At 42.7% G+C, this 24294-nt stretch overlaps 1 protein-coding gene and 1 non-coding gene across 5 annotated transcripts; one reads left to right on the forward strand and one right to left on the reverse strand.

The window, feature by feature from the left end:
- Positions 1-614: 614 nt before the first annotated feature.
- Positions 615-24294, reverse strand: pfkpa (phosphofructokinase, platelet a). Of its 4 annotated transcripts, none has more exons than XM_006806363.2 (22): positions 24030-24294; positions 21485-21558; positions 20613-20690; positions 18468-18657; positions 18047-18212; positions 17739-17783; positions 17544-17652; positions 16795-16890; positions 15549-15641; positions 13745-13870; positions 13075-13139; positions 12756-12825; positions 11686-11832; positions 9532-9602; positions 9234-9321; positions 7235-7387; positions 5610-5774; positions 4242-4303; positions 3872-3983; positions 3417-3516; positions 1541-1646; positions 615-1419 (listed from the first exon to the last, which is right to left on the reverse strand). In XM_006806363.2, exons 1-22 carry the CDS (start codon positions 24121-24123, stop codon positions 1263-1265), a joined length of 2367 nt encoding a protein of 788 aa, XP_006806426.1. In that variant the 5' UTR covers positions 24124-24294; the 3' UTR covers positions 615-1262. The 4 variants fall into 4 exon arrangements, with proteins under 4 accessions (XP_006806426.1, XP_006806428.1, XP_006806425.1 ...); XM_006806365.2 differs by lacking the exon at positions 7235-7387 and adding an exon at positions 8374-8526; XM_006806362.2 differs by lacking the exon at positions 16795-16890 and adding an exon at positions 17251-17346.
- trnat-ugu (transfer RNA threonine (anticodon UGU)) lies at positions 12401-12473 on the forward strand. The gene has a single exon. It is a non-coding gene; the product is annotated as a tRNA-Thr (tRNA).

A 24294-nucleotide genomic window follows, 5' to 3' on the forward strand; every position in this document is an offset into this window, starting at 1 on the left:
TCCTGAGGTTAAATGGCCCAGGATGTGAGTGGGCGTTAAGGCGACTGGGTGACTGAGAAGTGTATGCAGACATTGTGTTAATTTCGTTAGTTATTACAGTCGACACTATTGCCTCACAGGAAGGAGGTCCTGGGGCCTTTCTGTCCAGGTGCTCTGGCTTCCTCTCACAGTTCAAACACATGCAGGTAGTGGGGTGAGGGGAACTGCTTATCTAAATTGGACATAAAGGCTTAATGTGACCGTGATGGCTTTGTGTCTCTGTGTTAGCTCAACACACTGGTGTCCTCTCCAGGGTGTGTCCTGCCTCTCACCCTTCAGCCCCTCCATAACCATGAATTGGATAAGTAGTTTGTCATTAGGTTAACTTTGCAACAACAAATATTTACACAGCTAATGAATGGCTCATTAATCTGACACTCGGGGCCACGAGCCTGCTAACCGGCTTCACTAATCTTCAGGCTTCACCAAGAGTCAGTCAACTGAAAGCGATTTTGATTAAACAAGCTCTAGTTAAACCCCAAAAATGTCAATTAAATGACTGGAAGAAGAATTGTAATAATCCCAGATGAAATAAAAGGACATCGTTTGATGGAAAGTGACAATCGTGACTCAGGCACATCTCAAGTATGATTTTATTCTGTGGGTCTCATATACATCTAACTCTGTTGGTGCAATATAACAGACAGCTACTCAGTACAGCAGTGCCTACATTTTTAATATATCCACATTTACAAGCAAAAATACTTTTTAAAAGATAATTATTAGTTTCCTTGTTAAAGCACAGAATGGAGTTCTCTTGGCTTGCAGCAAAACTATATTGCATCAGTCTCATATAAATATGCTTAACCTCACACTCGTTCTAAGAAGATACGCACTGGTTTGTGCTGCAGATAAAGTGCCTACTCTGCAGCTCTGCAGTCAGAGAATGTCGAAGCAACTCAAGACACAGAAAGTGCAATTTAAAAACACTAAAAAGATCCAGGGCGACGAGGACACACAGATGCATGGCAGGACAGCTGTGTGTGTGTGCATTTAATAAGAGGAGGAGAGAGGCTAGACTACAGTTGGTGAGTTTTTTAAAACAAAACTGAGAGGAGCGCCACTAAAAGGAATGACAGTAACAGAACATGAACACAGCGTGTGGCCAGAAAAAAAAGTGTTCATGTCGTAACAGGAGCTCATTTACAACACAAAGACTGACACCTCACAAAATTTCCATCATACACAAAGACTGAACTCAGACCGTCATACAGCGCGGGCCTTCACATGGCCACCGAAGCGTCCGAGTCTTTTGGTCGATTGTGTACGACGTGCTCGAGCTGTCCGGAGTCGGAGACGTCGTAGCTCGTCTTGTACTTAGCCAAGATCTTCATCAAAGGACGCAGCTTCAGCCACCACTGCTCCTTGGGGATCCTGTGACTGCACAGATGAAGAAACGTCAGTGTCAGCGTTTATTTCGGCATTTCTTTCTCATTTTGGACTCCCGAGTTCTCTTTTGGACTAATCTCCCTGTGTCCCAGCGAGCTACTGTGATACATACACAAAGTCAGTCTCATCCTTGAGTTGGACCACAGGCTGGAAGACCAGAGTCCTGCGGCGCATTCCCAGCAGACAGCAGGAGTCCTCGGCGTTAGCAAACACTCGGCCTGCACACAAACACCGAATCAATCAAAGGTGCAAACACAGGAAGTCCCTGATCTTACAAACATGCATTAGGGTGGAATTAAAGCCACTGGAAACCCAAACCTGCAACAGCGTTCCAGCTGTACCTTTTAGGGTCTATGCAGTGCCGTTATTTTGGAACTTTTTGATCGCTAGGTTTACACCTACACCTCTGTGTGTCAGTGATTTAAAAGCCCACTGGTGAAAATGACTAGTGTCATTGTTTTTGTTGGAGAAACAGTGGACTACACTGGTGATCAGGGTTACCCTCACATCCCCCCAGAATGTGCGAACGTGGAGGTGGATAAGGATAAATGCTTCCCTTCTTAAAGTCAGTGATTTTGTTAGTTGGAACCAGAAAAACTAGTCGTTTCATTATTAATATTTTGTTAATGTATAAAGCGAGTTAACTGTAGAGTTGGAGCTGCGTCTATGTAGCCAACCACCAACAGCCACAGCTGCCTTACCAGCAGATGGCAGCAGCACCCCACCCTCCCTCTCTGTGTGATATGTAACTTTAAAGAAGATCAATCACAGCAGAACATACGACCCGATGGCCAGAACCGGACAACCAAAGGGTCCATCCTGACCTGCTTTTGCATTTTGCACCTTTAACTGTATTTGAATCAGTTTTACAGGCCTGTTACTGTGGCTTATTATACACCACAGTAAGAAAACAAGAAAATAAGGGAAACTTCTTCTGTATTATCAGTAGTGAAATTTCTTTTTTAAGTCTATTTTGTATACGGTAAAAAAAATTCAGAACTTTTGAACTTTTTAATTCACAAATAATTTCTGTTTTTTAATTACAGTCCTTTTTTTGTTAAAGTGTAATTCCAGTGAGTGAGCTCAGTTTTTAATGTTTTTGGACTTTTTTGTCTCCGAGGACTCACCTAAACTCTGATACCATTTATAATTGTTAGGATTTTTGGCTAAATTCCCAGTGGCTTTCACATTGAGAGGTATCTGGGGTGGTTCACAGTGATTTATTTCTACCAGCTAGTGGCTATCTGAAACATCATCATAAATGAAACAGCTGCAGTGTGGTTTAAGAGGATGAGAAAACTGAAGCACAAAGAGGTGTTGATATGGAAGCCGTAAAAAAAAGCAGCTGAATTGAGATAAAGCACCGCACACTACCAAGAAAATGTGGGAAAAGCAGGAAAAAGAAATGTGCGTGTGGCTCACACAGCCCATGCTTGCACATTTCCATTTCAGAAAGGGCCTGGAAACAGCACTGCATGGTGGCTGCTGGTAAATTTGGAAGGCATGGGCAGATTGCATCCAACATGTGTGTAACACAACAGTGAAAATGACACACAGAAACACACACACACACTGGGAGTATGGCGCTAAAATGAAAACACAGGATAGGAGCTAAATATGTAGATGGTCATGGAGCCAGCATGAAGAAGAGGATTTACCTTCATCTTATGTCATCCGAGTGTAAGAGAAACGGACACAAAAAAACAAAACAAAGAGGAGTTTTAACTTTAATGGCGGCCTTAATACACAAACAGTGTACAGGTCGGTTGTGTCGTATCAGATGAGGAAGTGTGTCGGTCCTCATTAAAATGCTACATTGATGAGTGTAACTGATCAATAATTCATTTTCTTTGTGAGGATAAACATACATCAAAATGTCAGACAGAGTGACTCCATGACAGATCTGCTTCACAACGGCCACGTCTCTGCAGGGAGGGAGGATCGGCTACCGCGGGTCTAATTACAGGCAATGGGAACATTAACCTTACCTTGTCTGAACGTCTCAACCAGCTTTTTGGAGACCCACTGCATGGCCTTGGCTGAGATCTTGGTCCCAAAGTTCCGGTCAAATGGAGACGGTGCTCCTCCCTGTGGAAAAAATTAAGCGTTTTCACTCATCCACCAGATCTTTCCCCCCTTTCTTCTTAATTGAACACATGTTTGCTGATGTGGTTTGCTAGCTGTGCTATTTTTAAAACAATCCATAATTCTATTCCTTTGCTGCATTTCATTACAAACTAGATTTTCCTCAGAGATCATCAAAGTTTTGTGTGTTCCAGTTTTTTTGTGCTAATCTCAAGATTCACAAATCCAAAATACAACAAAGACCAGCCATGTAAACTGAGAACATGCATATTCATGATACAAATATGGAAAATTGGCACTTCTGTACTCTGGAGGAGACGTTACCACTGATTATTTATACAATGGGAAATCAGCCCACCTGCTGCATGTGTCCCAGCACATTCTTCCTGCAGTCAAACACCCCCCTGCCTTCTTCAGAGTACAGCTGATAGATGAAGTCTGTTGTGTAGTTCTCATTGCAGTTCTCATTCCTGACAGCCACACAGTGAAAGTGTTAGCAGAGGCACACTCACGATGTGTTTGGTTGACGCTCACGCTAGCTGGACGTCATCAGTGGGAGCCGGATCGTAAAATGTCAGCACTGTCAAAACTGTCGACTTCACCACAACATTTGTTTACTACACAAGGAGCTTTGAGTCAAACACTGAGGGATGGAAATGCATGTTTACACTGCAGCTCATTACAAAGAGATGCTGGCTGGAAATTTAAGGTGACTGTCATTTTCTTACCTGAGGACCAGACCTCTCTGAATGCTCGTCTTCATTTTCTCTGTCAGATGTTCGACATTGGCCTGTGGGAAGAAGTAGTGCATGTGGCTGATGTTAACACATAGGTGGCTCTGTAAGGTCTGCCTTAGAACTAGAGTAGGGTGACATCTAGTGGATAAAACCAGGAATGACACGTAAAGAACTGAGCCTGAAACCTAAAGGGGACCTATGTTGCTTTACCTTATTTACTGCCATATACACGAACGGCCACTTTTTTAGGTACACCTCTTTTGCCTTCAGTGCTGGTACTAAGGGGCCTAAAGTTTTCCAAGAAAATCCCCCGACACCATTACACCACCATGTGGTGACTTTATATATATGTATATATATATATATATATAGTACTATTCTTAGTTAGCGTATTGTCTGTCTTGTTAATGTTTGTTTATAATGGAGCACTGTAACATAAAATAATTTCCCCCAGGGATCAATAAAGTATTCTGATTCTGATTAATGCAAGGCAGAATGGAGCCATGCTTTTATGCCGTTTATGTCAAATTCTCACCCTGCAGTCCCAAAGCTGTAGCAGAAATAGGCTCGACAGCCCAGGCAACATTAACTGTTGCTTCAACTTGCAGTTGTAAGCTGACAGCAGGGGAACCTGCTGCTGTAGTTTGACTTGTTGTGCATTCAGAGATGTTCTTCTGTAAACCACGGTGGTAACGAGCGGTTATTTGAGTCACTGCTGTCTTCCTATCAGCTCAGAGCTGTCTGACTATTCACCTCAGACGTCTGGCATCAACGAGGCCCTTTCACCAAGAGGACTGCGGTTTGTCTGGATGCTTTCTTATTCTTTGATCGATCTCTGTAAATCCTAGAGATGGTTGTGGGTTCAAATCCCAGTAGATCAGCAGTGTCTGCATGCCAGATGCAATGAGTAATTGTCATGTGATTGGCTGATTAGATATTTGGATTAAAAGGAATTTAAACTGGTGTACCTACAAAAGTGGGCATTAAGTGTATATACACTATAAATATAACAGATTCCATCATTATTATTATTATTGAATGTTTTTGTTTTCATACAGGATCATTTTCTTTTTGCTGCTGTTTGTTTTGTTAGAATGTTTTATTTGCTTGCTTACTTCAGTGTTTATTTCGGAGCATTTATATAACACTGTTTGTTGTTCATTGGACAATACGAAAATAACTGTAATAAGGGGAGAATGTCCTCGGAGAGAGAGGAGCCAAAACTGTTTGTTTGTTTATTTTGGAACTGTGACTCATGCAAAGCTACTTCAGTCCAAGAATAAAAAGCTGGTGCTGAAATGACCATCACAGGTCTACTTTAAATAATGAATGCATACTGGTTCTGTGGTTGCGTCTTACCTGCAGTTCTTTGATGTCAAACGGCTCCTCGTAGATGTAAGCAGCATCAGCCCCTGAAGCCAGGCCCCCCACCGTGGCCAGATAGCCACAGTAGCCTCCCATAGTCTCAATAATGAACACACGTCTCTTGGTCCCACTGGCTGATTGCTTGATGCGGTCACAGGTCTGACACACGCACATGAGCTCACAAAGTCAGTACACATTCAGCACTCATGTGTCAAAGCTAACCTCTGTAACCCTGAGCTCATATTTGTCCATCAATGTAAACATAAAGATTAGAAGTCGTGAAGTGTTAACTTAAGACTTTCCACACAGTAGAACAACACCGTGCTTATTTAGAGAATAGCTACATTTCAACAACAGATTCATCTAAATGCTGCTTTCACCAGACAGACTGGAGTCCTGCGAAAGACGACAGAACACGTCAGATGGTAACATGAAATTCAGAATTCATATGCAAACACTTGGTTAACACATGGAAACATTTTTCTTCCTGTGCTAGATTTTTATTTTGATAGCACAGTGCTGACAATCAGCTAAATATGAGATAATCTAGCATCAGTTTAGAAGTTGCAGCAGTGGTAAAAATATAAAAATATGTGTTACTGTGAATTCACGTGCTCTGCAGAGAGCCCGTCTCCCAAAAATGGGAAATCGTTCTATAGTGTATCCTTGTGCTTTTAAATGAGAATGTGTTGCAACAGCACAGGGCGATCGTGGCTTATGAGTTGGGAGTTCGCCTTGTAATCGTAAGGTTGTTGGTTCGAGCCCCGGCTTGGACAGTGTCGGTTGTTGTGTTTTTGGGTAAGACACTTCACCTGTTGTCTACTGGTGGTGGTCAGAGGGCCCGGTGGCGCCAGTGTCCGGCAGCCTCGCTTCTGTCAGTGCATCCCAGGGTGGCTGTGGCCACAATGTAGCTTACCATCACCAGTGTGTGAATGGGTGGATGACTGGATGTGTAATGCGCTTTGAGGTCCTTAGAGACTAGTAAAGCGCTATACAAATACAGGCCATTTACCATTTTTATAGCTGCTTCCAATAAATAAGCTTTTGCTTTAGCTTTTAACAAGGTTAGCTCTAAGAAGTAACATTTGAAACAAATCTGTTTCTCTGCAAGCTAGCAAGCTAACAATTTTGTAAATCACTATCCTGGAGCCCTCAAAGTGCTTCAGCATATCATATATTTAATGTTAGAAAACAACACTGATGTACTTAAATGTGCACAATTTTACTTCATGCTTTCGTGTATGATTTAAAAGAAAAAGAAAAGAAAAGTTGTGCACCAAAGTTTTCCATCTTTCTCAGCTGTTTTGATGATGTGAGGGGGATCAGTAGGAAAACACTTTTTTCCAATTTTTCGCAGCAGCACATGAATGCACAGTTCATGTTTGAGTTAGTGTTCGGGCTAAGTTTAGTTCATTGACTTTTGTTGCCTTTACTGTAACCTAAATCCAGAGAACATAGTAGTGTAGCACCTTCTGTAAGCAGACAGTTTGCTGAGTATTAGCACTGGACCACAGTTTTATCTCTTGCACTTTCATATCATGCCTCACGTTCAGTGTCTTTGCACAAGCATCTTGAACAAAGCGCTCAAAGCTCTGCTGGCGGCGGTTTGACTGCCTTACCTCCACAATGGCATTGAGGGCCGTGTCTGCCCCGATACTTAGATCGGTGCCGGGTACATTGTTACTTATGGTGGCAGGCAGCATACACATCGGGATGCAAAACTCCTCATAGTTGGCGCGAGCCTCATACAGCTGCAGCAGACTCTCAAACGCCTGAAGCAGCAGTATACAGAAAAACGACCGGTCACTTAGAGAGAGAGGGGTGAATCTCTCTCAGTTTGCAAGAGAGTATCCCGCCATTCCGGCATGTTCCGTGTGATAGCGGCTATGGCTTCCCTTTGGCAGAAAGGACGGGAGGATGGGATTGTGAACAGAGTGGTGGAGAAAAGAAAATAAGAACAGGAAGAGTGGCAGAGCAGAGTGGGGAACGTGTAATCAGAACAGGAAGTTGATGTGCAGAGAGAGAAAACAGAGGGAAGGATGATAAACAGGGACAGACAAAGAACAGATGAAGAGACAGGACAGAGAGATGTGTGTTTGTTGGCCTCAGAATCTGCTCCACGGTGACGCGGCATATAACAACCACATGACAGCCAGATCTGCTTATATTCAGCAGGACAAGCAGGGCCAATCGAGTCTGCATACACGGCAGGAGGACATGAAGATGGCCAAGCTGCGATTCCAGTTTGAAACAGCACACGTTACCTGAACTACAGGCTGTTAAGCTTGTGTTCTGGCGATGTGTAGACGTCAAAACCTGCATGCAGCCAGCCACTCATCATGACGTGTCAGAGGACACTATCGCAAACACACAGACAGGGAGAAGGGCAAGCAGAGCAAAACATGGCGGCGACAACACGTGTGCACCTCACAGCATGCCTCCATGTTGACACTCGCTTACTTACCTGAAGGGAGCTTTACGTTTACCAGTCACGCCTCACGGTGCTGACATGACTCACTTTGTCTGTCTGAATTTCTCGTTTTTAGGGAGGCTTTTTGTGCCACATGTGGCTGACAGATGCCACCGTTACAAGAATTTCTTCCGAATGATCCCCTGACAGGCTGGTGACTGGTAAAACACAACACTGTGGGTTTTTTCCCCTTGTTGAAACACAGCTGGCTGGCTTGTAAAGTGAGCGGATGTGTTTGTGTGTCTGTGTCATGTCTGTCTATTCCTGTTGGCAGGCCCCATCACTTACAGTAGTGATGGCGTTCAGAGCCGTGTCAGCGCCAATGCTGAGGTCAGAGCCCGGCACATTGTTGGAGACAGTGGCTGGGACCATGACCATGGGCACACAGAACTCGTCATATTTCCCACGAGCCGTTAACAATTCCAGCAGTGACAGGAAGGCCTGCAGGGCAGAGCCAAGTGCTTTAGTGTCTGCGAGGGGTTTGGAAGCTTGGTCTGGAAGAGAGGTGCTACTTGCCACAAAGGAAAGGGTAAGACATAAGTGGAGGGTGCCAAGGGGAGGAGCCAGGTCTATCACAACGGACAGCAGCGAAACAGACAGGTACCACTCCACATTCACCCTCAAAAAACACACATGTACATCATACACAGGATAACTCATTTACTTGCATTCATCAAAGGAAAAGTAAAGCTGGTGAGCATCTATACAGGAGTGCGTGAAATGGCTGAAGAAAAGCAGGTGTTCTCTGTCTCCAAATCAGATCAAATCGAGTCAACTTCAGTTAAATAATCCAAATACATCATGTTAAGGAGTCTTCTTTCTCACTATATAGCTATACATATATATCATATACCATTTAACATGTAATGCTAAATGCTGCAGTTCTGCAGCTCTGCTTTTAGGCAGACAATTGAATTTAAAGCATAGTTTTGTACACAGCTATGCATGGAACCATACAGAGGTGTGCTGAAATGAAGTGGGATAAGGCTGATGGAAACATTATATTGTTTACTGTAACATGTCATAAATATTCATCATTTAAAAGCTTTAAAGCTTGTACACAGACTTAAAGATGAGAAGCCTCTACTGACAGATTCAACAAGTTAAAAGCAAAACGAGCAGAGACAAAAACAGAGTCTGAAACTTACCTCGAATCCACCGATAATCAGCAAAGCATTTATATTGTGCTTTCGCATTTGCTCTGCAATTTTCTCCACGTGTTTTGCAGGAAGTGTTCTGAGGATTACAAAATGAGTATTATGAAAAAACATTATGGAAATTTACAAAATCGTTGAAATACAAAGTGCATGGCTGGGAATTTAGTTTCTTAAAGCTATCTATGAGGAAATTCTCTGGATACACTGGTACGGTGCTGATACAGACTCCATCACTTGTAGATATCTCAATTTAATCATTATTTTATAAGAAAAACTGAAGACTCTTTACCTTTTTGTCCCCAAGAGGGAGCCACCCTGTCCTGTCCAACCTCCGACATCACCCCATTTCACCTCCTTAATCTGAAGGGTAGATGGATGAGACAGATATGTCTTGACGCATTCTCAATCATCATCCATCCAATAAATCTCCAAAAGTTGATTCTGTTCATCTGGACGTAGCGTTTTCTGGGAGAAACGTTTCGTCACTCATCCAAGTGACTTCTTCAGTCTCAGCTGACTGCAGGTTTCCCCAATCTTATAAACAGTACATTTGCATAATGACTGAAACCAGCCCACTGAAGGAACAGTGGGCTGTGAGGTCAGTAAGGATGAGGATTTACACATCCTGGACAGGGAAGAACGCTGGTTTGAGCGTGGAGTCAAGGAGGCCATTTACGTAAAAAGGGAAAGACCATCTCTGAATCGAGGAGGGGGCCTAAGGGTACATCTTACAATCTTACAATGCTGTGATTGCAGCCATTCCCCAACTCTCTGTGAATGGTACTCATGGCCATTGATCAGTGGTCTTTGATCAGTGGGTTTTGGTCAGTGGTTGTTGATCAATGGTCATGAGAATTTGCATAATTATGATTAAGGAACTGACCTCACAGCCCATTGTTCCTTCAGTGGGCTGGTTTCAGTCATTATGCAAATGTATTGTTTATAAGATTGGGGAAACCTGCAGTCAGCTGAGACTGAAGAAGTCACTTGGATGAGTGACGAAACGTTTCTCCCACAAAACGCTACGTCCAGATGAACAGAATCAACTTTTGGAGACGAGACAGATACGTTAGCTATTACTGATGAGTGGAGTCGTTTACAGGATGCTTTTATTTATATTGTTTTGTTTTAAATGTTCTAATTTAGTGCTTGTAGCGTTTGACCCGATAAATACACGCTGGGGCGATTATTCTGACAGCACAACGTTTTATTTAGAGACGTGGGTTTAGTCGCAGCCACTCCCGCTCTCTGCAGCTGTCACGTCCGCTTCCCTCCGACTGTCACTGTCAACATAAGAAGACACACAATCAATGTCGGAACCCAGCACACCTGTCGGCCCCGCCCCTGCGCCGCCCCGGGAGCTCACTGTGTCACCCCTCCTCTGCAGCTGGCCAGAGACCACGCCCACGCCACAGTGCTCTTCTAACCTGCAACGAGCTGAAAAGCTCCAAAAGCTGCCTTTTTCTTTCTTTGTTGTGTTAAGAGTTGCACAGAGACTAATGAATGTAGTCCCAGTGTGGAAGCTGTTTTCTCCCCAGTTTATTTTCTTAAGTTTGCACCTCTCTCACAGTTGTGTATTTTCTGTCCTATCCTCCTGGTTCTCAGGGCAGACATTGCAAACACCAGAGTTAATTTGCTGGACAATCTCTTTCATGTAGCAGCGGAAACTAACAAAGCGTGTAGCAGAGAGTGCTTGAGTCCTGAATAACAGAAATCCATTATTCCCTCTGGTCTAATCTTCTTGGGGTCAGTAGGCACAGTCTGAATCCAGGTCTCACAGAGGATGTTTAACTAAGCGGTGACAGTGGAGACATTCTGATAGAGATAAATGATCCGATTGTTTCTTAAGTGCTGTTCACTGAGCCGACCCCACACTCTGAGCGGTTTCGTCAAAGGAGGCTAGAGGAGAGAAACTAGTTATACCAGTCATGCAACAAAGAAACGGTATCACCTCAGATTACATATCAGTACAGGTTTTCATTGTTAAAAGTCACACAGGTGCTGCTTGCTTTTACCCTGTATTCATAAATCCTGTGACTTTGTGGTGATAGGTAATGTGAGAAACTCTTTGACTTATCAGTGCAGACCTGTGTTTCTCAGCCCAGGGAGAACAGTCTGTTTCCCCCCACTGGATAGTTGTGGTACTGCATCGTTTCGACTAAGCCGAGCAGAGTGAGCGTGAGGAAATTGGTTTACATTAATCTGGACAGATTATCCCCCGGGTTTCTCTGATTATGCTTTAGTGTGACTGTGCACTGTCTGACTCTCATCAAGCTAAGCCAATTCTCTCTGAGATATTGATTAAAAAAATTGGAGTCACACACACAGAGGATTTTTATTAAGCTTGGAAATTATGAATGCATTTAAATAACATGAAATCTCATTAGTTTCTGGCCGATTACAATGACATGCAGTAGCGCAGCAGCAGTGCTACGAGTCTCACCTGTCCTTTGTAGAATCCCTCAAAGCCATCACTGACAGCAAACATCTTGTGCCCCTCAGAGATGCCCACCCTTACAGCTGAACGGACAGCAGCATTCATGCCCGCTGCAGGGGCCCCGACATTCAGCACTGCCACATTGAAGTTGCTCTGAAGACATAAAATGCACAGCAACAGGTTATCATACGTTCTGGCTCTGGAATAATCCCACCAAATGATAAAGCGTGATTTTGAACATGGATGATCACGCTCTACAGAAGAAATCAATAAATGCTTTCTGGGGTACTCTCAGCCACATGCTGAGCTTACAGTGGTCATTATCACAGAGGCAGAGGGTGGAGTCAGACCCTAAGGCAAGCTCCACAGCATGGAGTCTGCCAGGCTGCATCTACACTTCGCTGATTTTCAGTGTAAGCTACCTCCTATGGAGCTGCAGCTCCTCGCAGGGATGATCAAGTCCAACCCTCAGAGGGGGAGCCAGGTGTGATCTAATATCACTGCACAGCAACAGTGGCCCCATATGAAGCCTACGCTCACTAAACCTTAAGGCTTCACACTAAACAAGAATAACATGGTTAGAAGTCAATACTTGTTCTTATTATGTGCACTTTTTATCTTTTTATAATGAACAGCAGGGAACCACTGACGCATATGACTACATACACCTGTCTACAGGACAATGGTAATAAGGTTACTCCCTCAGAAGGTGTGCAGCGCAGGCTCCATAGCTCAGTGGTTAGAGCACTGGTCTTGTAAACCAGGGGTCGCGAGTTCGATCCTCGCTGGGGCCTCATGCCTGGACAATACTTTTTATTTGTTTTTTGCCTCCACCTCTAGATAAATAAAGTATATGGCTTTGTTTTGTCAAACAGCTCTTAAAATAGCAGCAGCAGCAGTAAGGCACATCATGGCAGCAATAGCTGAGTCATTATTTGTTGGGCAGAACCTTAGGCTGACTTGGCTCCCTAAAAACAACCTGCTCTACAGGTATTCTGTGGGGGGAGGGCCTCTGTCCTTTTTCATTTCTGTGTGTGTGTTAAGTGTGAGCAAGCAAAGCTGACACCATCACTTACAGTCGGCAGCTCAGATTCTGGTTTACGATGAGCCAGCAGTTTGTATGTCTTCAGGTTGTTTTCAAAGCTCCTGCAGAAAAACCAAGTACAGTGAGTTCATCTGTTCCAACACTTCAATACACAGTAAACACTTCAAAACTAAGGGAGGTGTATTTGAAAATGAAGTCCGTGATCCTGATTCTTTCCCTCTTTCCTCACCTTGCTGAACACTGAGTGTAAACAACAGACTGATGGTGCTCTAAAATAGCACCTTGATCCACTTTCCCTGTGTGCACTTAGAAACACCGGACTGAGTGAAGTTCAGGTCTGTCGGTCATACCTGCCCCGAAGCTTAACGGCCTCCTCAAAGCGTTTCTGGTCCATAGCTTTCTGGACCTCTTGAGTCTGGAGAAAAAAGAAAGGAGATTGTTTCATTGCTTGAAATCTGCATTTGGACACGGCAGCACAAAAGTACTTTTCAATTTGTTTAATCTACACGATTTGGGAATAAACATCTGCATGCAAGGTCTGTGATCTTTGAAGTGTCACAACTGCTGCACGGAGGAGAAACTGCCCTGAAGTGTGGACAGAGGAAAAAATAACGTGTCATTGTGTGTTTGGGCAAAAAAGGTGACTAATACGTAACCTGCTCTTCACCTCTGACATTTCCTGCTACATAACGTCAGTGAGGTCTTCACTGTGAGCTCTGTTAAACCCAAACAAGGAGCGAGAACGATAACAAAGCTTTTTTGTGCATTTCTATGGCGGCACACATCATCATAAACAGATAATGATTAACCAGTGGCTCCACCTCAAACAATGCACTTCTCTTGTGGACACTATTGCCACTCCAGACTCTGTGCTGTCTGAAATCATTACTTAAGCTCTTTGTCTTTATGGACTCTGTGTCTGTCTCTCCTCGGCTTCTCTGGTTTTGTAAATATGTGTGCGTGCATGCCTATTGAATACGTGAAGGTCTTGGACTGTTTCCAGCACAGAACAGCACTTACCATCTGCACACACTCCATCAGCGGCACGCGCACCGATGTGTTCCCACACAGAGACACCACACAGGCCGGCGTGTTGGCCGTGGTCTCCAGAAGCGCGAGAACAGCCTCAACACCCATACGGCTGGCCTGTATGTGAGACGCACAGATTAAACTGCATCTTCCTCACTCATCGTTTCTATGCCAACACATTCTTCCCCTGCTCAGGGTTTCTTTTGTTCTTTTAAGTTTTACTTTAAATCTAAAATTGGTTTTAATTCTCCTCTTAAACATCCATCATTTTTTTGTTTTCATCTTTAGATGTTTTGTAGTAAACGGGAAGGGTTCCTGGGATACACTTGCACGTGTGCAGAGCCACAAATCTGTTAATATGCTTAACGTAAAACCTGAGGGCAACGCTCCTCAGGCACACGCGGGATTGAACAGGAAATGTTTTGGACAACTCCTCAAAACAATACTGCAGACAGGGAACATTTACTATAAATTCTCAAAAGACCATCTATTGAAATTGTGAAAATTAAATCATTTCTGATAACATAATGGCTTTTAAAATTAGGAATAACACTTTAAACACTAATAAATATGCTGCTCAAAAACATAAATGTGCCTATAAACTGCCAAAATAGTCAAAAATGTCAGTTGCAACAACCTCACGTGTTAAATTTAAAAACATGGTTTATTTGACAGGCCAAAAGCAAAAGATACTGCCTGGAAAAAAAATGAATAATTTTTAATCAGAGTAAAGCATCAAGTCAGTTAAAGTTGTGGGTATTGATCTGGTCAGTTAAGAAGCAGAGGAGGTTGCTGATCAGTTTCAGCTGCTTTGGTGTTAATCAAATTAAGAACAGGTGCAAGAGCATGGAGGAGATCCCAGGAGAAACTTAGTTACTCTAGGAGAGCTGGACGGGGGCGTAGAAGGTCCTTAATCCATCAGCAGGAGTGTTGTCTACTCCTTTGTGCGAGGAGGAACAGGATGAGCACTGCCAGAGCTACAAAACGACCTCCAGGAGAACACCTGTGTGGATGTCTGTGACCAAACACAGAAACAGACTTCATGGGGGCCTGAGGGCCTGATGTCCTCTGGCTTCCCCTCTGTGTTCACTGCCCGGCACCGTGGAGTCCGACTCACATTTGCCATAAATACCAAAACAGGCAGGGCTACCACCGATTCCCTGTGCTTCTGACAAATGAGGACACGTTCACCCTGAGCAAATACGACAGACAAGAAAGGATCTGGAGAAGCCATAAAATCGTTCAGCATGACTGGTTTGTTGGTGGGACAGTGATGGGCTGGGGAGGCATATCCATGGAAGGACGCACAGACCTCAACAGCTTAGGCAACTGCACCCTGACTGCCATTATGTATCAGGATGAAATCCTTGGACGGACGCTCAACTGTCCAGGAGTTCAGTGGTGCTCTGGTCCAGCTCTGGGAGTAGATTCCCCAGGACATCATCCTTTGTCTCATGAGGAGCTTGCCCCGTTGTCAGGAATGCTGACGAGATTGTGGGGGTCACACAAACTACTGAGAACCATTTTTAACTGCAGTAATTTGATTTTTAGGGTGTCTACTGGAGGTTGAAGTTCATTTCCATCAAATGATCTGGCATCATTTAATTCCTTATTTTTAAAACAAGTTTTATTTAACCAACAGGCCAGAGGCAAAGTAGTTTGACAGAGAAAAATGAATCCTGCTTTTTGAGCATGTGAACCCAACAAATGTTTGATATTTTGGCTTCTAAAGTAATTCAACATTTAGCAAAAAAACATCAGAGCACTGGCTCATAACTCAGGAGGGTGGACCTACCAAGATACGGTCAAAGGCAGATGGGGTTCCTCCTCTCTGCACGTGTCCCAAAATTGTCACTCGTGTGTCGAAACCCAAGCACTTGACCACGAGCTGCGAGGAAAAGAAAAACAAGTTTGAGCAGATGGCCTGGCATCACGTCATCAATATTGTCATGAAAACAACAGCTGTTCATTTAGCTAATGGACCCTTAAAGAGGCAGTTCACCCTAAAATCAAATGTCTGTACTTTCCTCAGGCCTGTGCTGCTGTTTATCACCTATATTTGCTTTGGTGTGATCACTCAGCTCCAATTGGTAAGTCTGTTTTCTCTTGAATATAATGCAATCAGATGATGTTTGCAAAGTGCTGATCAGAGAAGCAAAAATTAAATAAATACATGCATTTAAAATAAACCTCACAGGTACATGCATTCCACATAACGACACAACTGTTAGTCGGTTAAACAAAATAAATTAAAAAATGTGCGTGTGTTTTGGAGGGTTTCAGTGTTTGTTTTTTAAATAAGCATTCCTGCTGAGCCTTTTAAATGGATTTTGAGCACCACAAATCGACTGAAGAGAAGGCAGACGGCAAAGTCATCTAGATGGATAAACAGCACAAGATAAATAGGACCAGAGAAAAGGATGTTTATGGGTGAAGTGTCGCTTTACTGTTGTCTAAATTAATCTAATGCATATTATATATACACTAATAAAGGTATAACTGTGTCACTAATATATACAAAACAAAGGTATATGCAAAAACACAGGTAAACAAACTGGCACGTCACAAACTTGAACATCAACACGATCTGAAGCTGAAGAGAAGGGGAAACAACAAAGCACAAGCAAGCCGTTCTAATTTTTCAGTCATGTTAGAAACGAGCTTTTAATTTGAAATCAAAAATAATTACTTTAAATAAAAAACAAGAATCTCCAAATAAAAATGTTAGTAATAATTATGTAATAATATCATCATGATTCACATTTTACAGTTAAAAAGCCAATTTGTAAGGAAAAAGAAGGCTATGTGTGAAGCAGCTATAAGTAAATGCTATAAGACCTATAATAGCTGTGAGGTTTAGAAAAGGTGTCTTGCAGTGCTTTGGCAGTACAGTGTGGTGAAAGCCCTCTTACCAATCTAGCAAGTGTGCTTTACAGAGCATTCCAGAAACACAGCAACAAAGCCACACCAGGGCAGCAGTACAGTAGTAGAGGTCATTCAGGAGGGAGTCAAAGCTGGAACTGGGTACACTCTGTACTTACATTCTTAACATATTCAGTGGTAATGGATTTGTTGTTACGATCAATCGCCCCTTCGGCTACAATTATGATATTCAGCCTTTTCATCCCTGCTCGGTTCTACAAGGAGGGCGTGGTGGAGAAACAACATGACAGAAAAACTGAGACTGTGGCTGTGACGTGGGCTTTCAGAAGCACGGGGAGGGAGCCGGACGACGACGGCAGCCTGGGAGCCGAGGACAGATTTGTTCACAATAAAAGCCTGGGTGTCACCACGGCTTGTGTTCACACTTAGTTATTAGGTGTATCCTGTCTTTATTGCTGCTTGTCCACACTTTGTTATTACGGCACTAGCGTAATGTGAAAATGTGAAGATAACTGTAACCAAAGATTTTGGCGGTGTGTAGCTCAGATGGCTGGCTTGCATCAGTCAGGTCTCCGTGCTTCTGGCTTCCCCTTTCTTAACACTCAGGTACTCACATCCTTGACAAAACTAGAGGTTATAGGCTTCCCGTGCCTGTCAATGGCTCCCTCTGCAACTATGATTATGTTCAGCCTTGTTCCCCTGGAACGGGTCTAAATCATAGAACATTGGCATTTTTTTTCAAAGCAGAAAAAACACAAAATCTCACAAAAGTCTTTCGTGATTTAAAGTCTGTGTAGAAAAACAAAGAAAGGTTTGGAACAACATGTTGTCAGATTAAATAAAACATTACATCTCATAGAACAGCCCAGTAATACTACACTTCACTGAGTAAGTCTGACTGTGTTACCGCGGATAGTTTCTGACACATCTTCTCCTCCCAGCCATCCTCTGGAGGCATTTCAGGGATCAGCACCCAGTCTGCCCCGCAAGCCAGGCCGCTCACCAGGGCCAGGTAGCTGGGAAACACACACAGGTGATAAAGGTCTGTGTCTCTGACTGAGAATTGATGATTCTGGATCTGCTAAGGTTTATCTATTCTTACCCACAGTGTCTGCCCATGACCTCCAAAACAAATGTCCTCTGGTGACTGAAAGATAAGGAGAGGAAATATGATGTAGGAACGCTGATGTACCCGAGAGCAGGTGTAGAAGATACCATGATAGTTTTTTCCTGCGTTAAACTTTTCTCAACTTCAAGGTGAGTGATTGAAACAGCTGCTGGTAAGAGTGAAGGATTATTACATTTGAAATGTACCCTGATAATTAAAGCCTGAACTAGTGACTGACTTGTCACATATGCAGCAAACGTTCACATGTGAAGCTGCTAAAGGTGCTTATGTTGACTGCTCACCTCTGTGCAGTTGTCATAATTGCGTCCACCACCTCGATGATTCTGTGCAAAGCCGAGTCAGTGCCAATTGTCATGTCAGTTCCACAGAAGTCGTTATCGATAGAGCCGACCATCCCCACAATGTGAAGCGCAGAGTACTTCTGGACGGCATCGGCCTCAATCGAACCTGAAAGGAAAAGAAGCTTAGAGCAGGACTGGGCTTTTGTCTGAGTAACCACTCTGAGTCACAGCTGCTCCTACAAACACAAATCTCTGATATTACTGGCAGGAGATACGGCTTCTCAGTATGGCACCAAATGACTCCAAGCTCCACATGCTGTGCAGCATTGTTCTCAACAGTGTAACCATGTCCTCAGAATTCATAAACTGCATTTTGTCTTGATTGAAAATAGGAAACACAGAGCCATAAAGCCTCCACTACCTTGCTCCACCAACTCATTCAGCAGCCCGCTCCATTCCTCCTTGAAGAGGTTGGCTCCCGTCAGACTGCCGTCTCCACCGATCACACACAGGTTGGTGATGCCGTGCTGCACCAGGTTGTGGGCAGCCTTCAGGCGCCCCTCGTGAGTGCGAAACTCTTTGCAGCGAGCGCTGCCGATAACGGTCCCTCCCTGGTGGCGATAATGGGCACGTTTTAAAAGTGTCTCCGGCCCATATCACATGGTTATTCTTTTGGTTTGAACTCCTGTGTTTGTTCTTCAACAGGAAAAGCATCACTGATAACACACCGCCTAGTGCGATGTTAGAGGTTGTAATCTTTCACCACTAAACAGCCTTATCGTCTGTGTCACATGACTTACATGTTCTTCCTTTGTGCATTGCTTCCTGCATGATAAACTTAACTTTGATAAATACATATCTCAGTGTTTTTCCACACTTTTATATTTTATTTATGGTGGGTAAAGAGGGCATGTGGATGCATTAGTCACGCCATAATAAAAATGATAATAATTCCAATTTATAGTAAACGTCTCAAGCAGAGGTGTGGACTCGAGTCACATGACTTGGACTCGAGTCAGACTCGAGTCATTAATTTTATGACTTTAGACTTGACTTGAAAAAATGTTCTAAGACTTGTGACTTGACTTGGACTTTTACACCAATGACCTGGGACTTGAATTGGACTTGAACCGGTTTACTTGAAAAGACTTGATATTTCACCCCAAATATAAAATTTAACACGCATATTATATAGAAAGTGTGCACCATTAATTCAATTCATTCATTCATTTATTCAAACCACACTCCGTACGTATGTGTGCGTGAGCTGTAGCACAGCCAATCAAATTAACCAGATTTTTTAAAAAAAGAAAAAAAAACGCTCAAAGATGCTGCAAGTAGTCAACAAAAAACCGAAATGCAATATGCAAAACATGCAAGAAGAGAATCACAGACAGAGATGGAACAACTTCCACTTTCTCTGACAGTTGAAGTTGCATAAAGTAGGTGGTCCTTCTCTTTTGCTACGATGAGATAGCTGACTTCAAGAATTATTCTTGGAGCTAAGTTTAATTGAGGTGCAATTTCACAATTTGTGTATATTTTCTAAGTTCACTATTTTGTCATGTGTTGAGAAAAACACAGATTTAAAAATCACATGGTCTAATATTTACATTTAGCATAACTGCAACATTCTTTTTTTTTTTTTTAAAGACTCGAAAGGACTTGAAATTCAAAATTTCAGACTTGTGAGTTTACTCTGACTTTTACACCAGTGACTTGAGACTCGACTCTGACTTGTCTGACATTACTTGAGACTTGACTTGTGACTTGAGGATAAAGACTTGAGACTTACTTGAGACTTGCAAAACAATGACTTGGTCCCACCTCTGGTCTCAAGAAATAAATCTGATGTGAGGTTAGGTTATTTATTAATTATTAAACATGTCAATATGAAGATTGTTCCTCTGCAAAGTGCTTTGAGTAAAATAAGCTGCTTATCTAGTAAGCATCCCATCCTGCAGATCAACTCTAACTGCACTGTCTTGAACTGCAGCTGGTGACAATACTCCAAAGTCGCCTCTGCAGCCTGGGTGGACTTCAAAGCAATACATCAAACGGGTCTCCACTTGCTCCAGGTTCTAGTTAGAATGGTTCCTCAAACTCACAGAGGACAACCGGAGTAGCACAAGGATACTATCCCCAGCTGCAGTTCAAAACAGTGAAACTGGAGCTCATCCAAATGGACGTGATCCTCTAGAGAAAGCAGCTGAATAACGCTGATTACCATCACAACAGTAGCCTGGTCAGAGAGCCAGGAAGAAAAACGATACGGGAAGGGCCAGAGTTAGCTTACTGAAGATGATGAACTTGCAGAGTAAGAAGATCATAAATCAATCACACATCAAGGCGCTCCTCCACACAAATAAAAAGCTAAATGAGTTTTTGGACAGTTATTAAAACACCTGCCAGCCCATCCAAGTAATGTTTCCATGTGGGAAACACTGCACAAGAACTGCAAAAGTACTTATTACTTTCGAATGTTTCCGATATAAGCCAGGAGCCCACAGGAGAGAGAACACCTGCTTATAAAAACCTCACTCTATAGACCATGATAATTACTCACCAACTGTAGCATGCTGGACACACTTTCCCATGTGGCTTCTTTTATGTTATCCCCACCATCCACCATACCCTGATATCCCTGATTACAGAGAAAAAAAAAGAATATGCATTTAACATTTATGCCTAAAATTGTGGCTTTAACTAATTTAATTAGATATAAATTACATGTAATAAACATATAAATTGCCCATGTAATTCTGTTACATAAGTACAACATGAAATGTTACATTTAACCGAATCTGAGCAAATGAAATTTACTCAAGTAGTATACATTCAGTTTATTTTCCTTACTAATTATTTATTTGAATGCATGACCATTTGATTTCTGTTGCAAATTCATGGTTATGAGGACAAAGAATCATCTTTCTGAGTGTTGCACGAGCTAAGCAAACAAACACACACTCCAAATAACCTCTGGCTAACAGCCCAAAATACAACGCAACGGCATCCTATTGTCATCATGACTTGAAATAATCAAAATATTTCCACGTAATTCAAAACCAATGAAATTTACATCGTTAACTATAAGACTTGTGCATCGTCATACTGTGCTACCTTAGCTGGGTGCAGGGTATTCATATGAGGCATCTAAAGCCTCAGTTATGTAACATCATACTGTGAGTGAGCAGAAGCCACACGTACACAGATGTGCTGGGATCACAGGATGAGCAGACAGAGCATGGCTCTTCCCAAAGCTCTTTTAACATCTGCTTAATGAAAACAAAATAAACATCCCTGTATTGATACCGGACCCCTGGCTAGTACTGTACACAAATCCAACCATTAAAGTTGGGCTTAAATGTCTTCCAAATACTTTATAGTGATTTTCCTTGAAAATGCTACTATAGTCCTTAAGATACATTTATGGCTCACCTCATGAATGAAATAAACCTTTGCCCCCACATACAACCCCATTCGAACCACAGCACGTACAGCACCATTCATTCCTGAAAGAGAAAGAGTTAAAAGAAGAAATCTTAATCACAAAACAACTTTTTTTACAAGGTCAAACTTTAAACTATAGAGAGGGAAAACACGTGTGTCTCAACTGCACAAAATTATTGTAAAGCCCCAATTTGCATGGCTCTCCCAGGGCTTAAGCTACATGGATATTTATTTAATCTGGGTGCAGCTGTAAACCTTTATTTATTTTTTTATGAGTATTTCTATGTCCTGGATGTGGGAGATAATGTGTGGAAGCCCAGCCTTTGCGTGTTTATAGTGTCTGTGTGTCACTTGTAGAATTTTTTTGCCCCATCAGAAAGCCCTGCCATGTTTGGTCAAAAGGCTTTCTTGGCTCCTCCTACAGCTTCTCTTAGTCTGAGTGAAAATACTAACCAGTAAGACCATGCTCTGTGGTTTTAATGTCAAAGTCGGGGTTAGCTTCAACACAGATGGGATAAAAACGTAAAGCTTTACCCACAAGAAGGAGGACGGGAACTTGGCTAACTGGAAGAGTTGTAAACAAAGGGAAGAAAGGACTGGGTTTCCTTGTGAACCAAGCAATACTTTTACTCTGCAACACAAAGGCTCAGCCCACTCGGGAAGCAGAGGACACAGCAGTGTGGGAAGGGAACAAATTAGGAGAAGATCTCTGAAATGTGTTCTGCTCATGAAGCCGGCAAAGCATCCAGAATTATTAGAAAAGGACCAACAATACAACCCAGTGTATAATCCATGGCACGCTGTCCTTGTTACATAACTACAATCACAGGGGCATCAGACAGTGTGGTGAAAACAGAGGCAGAATATATGAAAAGATGTTCGCGTAGATATCTCAGCTGAAGGTTTCAAAGTCTCTATCAAAGCAGAACATCTCTTCTTCTGCGTGACTGACTCTTTCTCCTGCTGACTGACTGAAAGCACTCAGCCAAGGCTACACAATGTACTCTGACACTGATGCACGGTCTCAGTTAGCATGCTGCAGACTCACTGCTTAACTCTGGGGCCAGCGCTGCATGTTTGTTCTGCAATTAAGTGGATCAATTCACTGCTTCTGAATCACCACATTCACTCTTTGAGCTCCTGAAGGATGGAGGTTACACTATAGAACACCTGGTATAATTAATAATAATACATTATTAATAATTGTTCACAAATGCACTTACATAACCACAACAGGTGGTTTCTGAGAAAAGGTCAACATTTGTCTAAATGTCATTTTCAAAAGGTATTGAAAATGCTAAAAGTGGACACAACTTTGATCTGACCATGGCTTCTCAGGGTAATATTGGAAGAATATCTGGATCAATAAGCCAAAAAAAAAGTGCTTTCTGACTATTTTTAAAGCAGGATAAAGAAGTTTTTTCCCCACAAAGATACAAAGCTTCTTGCTATTTTTGTCAAATTACAATTTACAGTTGGTTTGTTAATAACTTTCCATGCAGCATGAAAACAATAAGAAGAAAAAGTGTTTTAAAATATCCATATTTATTCATGTTTTGCTCATATTCCACTTTCTACAGCTTGAAAGATATCAGGATGGATTCACTCTCTCTTTATGTTTCCTCTACTACACTGGTCACGTGTAGGCCTAACTATACGTTACATAACTGGTAAAAATAACCACATCCTGTCTTTAAATAAAATCATAAAATTTCGACTTTTATTGTTTAATTATAAGATGATGTAACTCATTCGGATCAGCCGGCTGCCATTACAATGTGGCGTTACACGGCAGTAGTAGATGTACATGTGCTTAAGCGAAATTACTGGATGAGCCGGTGAGCACATGACCCGGGTTTCCTCTGTGACGTATAGTCGACTGGAAGAGACGTATATGAGTTATATGCTGCTCATCACGTACACAGGATGCCGGCATCTCACAACCGCTGGCCTCCACTGTGCTAATAAAAATCCAAAGTCTCTAGTCTCGCTAAAAATGAACACGACAGAAACGCTGTGTAAGAATTTCCAACCTATGCGCCAGTGGCCTACACATCCACCAGAACCAGCTTTTAATGGTTACACAACACAGCGCCCTGCACTCGTGCGTATCTGGCTTCTGCACAACCTAAATTGATTGGGAATCTGCGCTAATTAAAGGCTAACACAAGCCCGTCAGTTATAATGCAATAATAAACTGTGAGGAGGAAAGCAAACCGCGCGGCTCGACCTTGACGCATCTGTCTGAACCGCTGGGTAATGTCACACATGCCTCTGAATCAATGACAGGATGATGCTGTTAGCGACTTATTAGGATGCGCGGTGTTAGCATGCCGGCTAACCGTGTAAATAGCACATAACATCACAGCCTTACTGTACCACCCCGCCCCACCGCGTTTTTAAATAAAAGGCAGGCCGACTTGACAGGCAGTTCACTATGACACGGCTGTGTATCTTCGCCCTCTGCGGGCCTTTCGTCACTGATACGATGCTTCACACAAGTATCCACAAAAAGTGTAACTATATACTCTACCTTGAGCATCCCCTCCGCTCGTCAGCACCGCAATGGCTTTGCCCGCTCCCGACAGGTTCTCAAAAAATATCTTCTTACTGTCCGGCTGCGCCATTTTCACTGCAACTCCCTATATAAATATAAATAAATATGTGTTTCCTGGCACAAGCCGATAAAATAGAACACCGACAGTACGGAGCTGTGCTAAAATGATGAAGGGCAACAATCTATGCCCTCTGCCTATGTACAGTATGCCCGCTTTGGTCTCCTTCTCCTGCCTGTTCCG

This window comes from Neolamprologus brichardi, chromosome 9 (genome assembly GCF_056152115.1).
Source record: "Neolamprologus brichardi isolate AB-2024 chromosome 9, ASM5615211v1, whole genome shotgun sequence".
Classification (NCBI taxonomy): Eukaryota; Metazoa; Chordata; class Actinopteri; order Cichliformes; family Cichlidae; genus Neolamprologus; species Neolamprologus brichardi.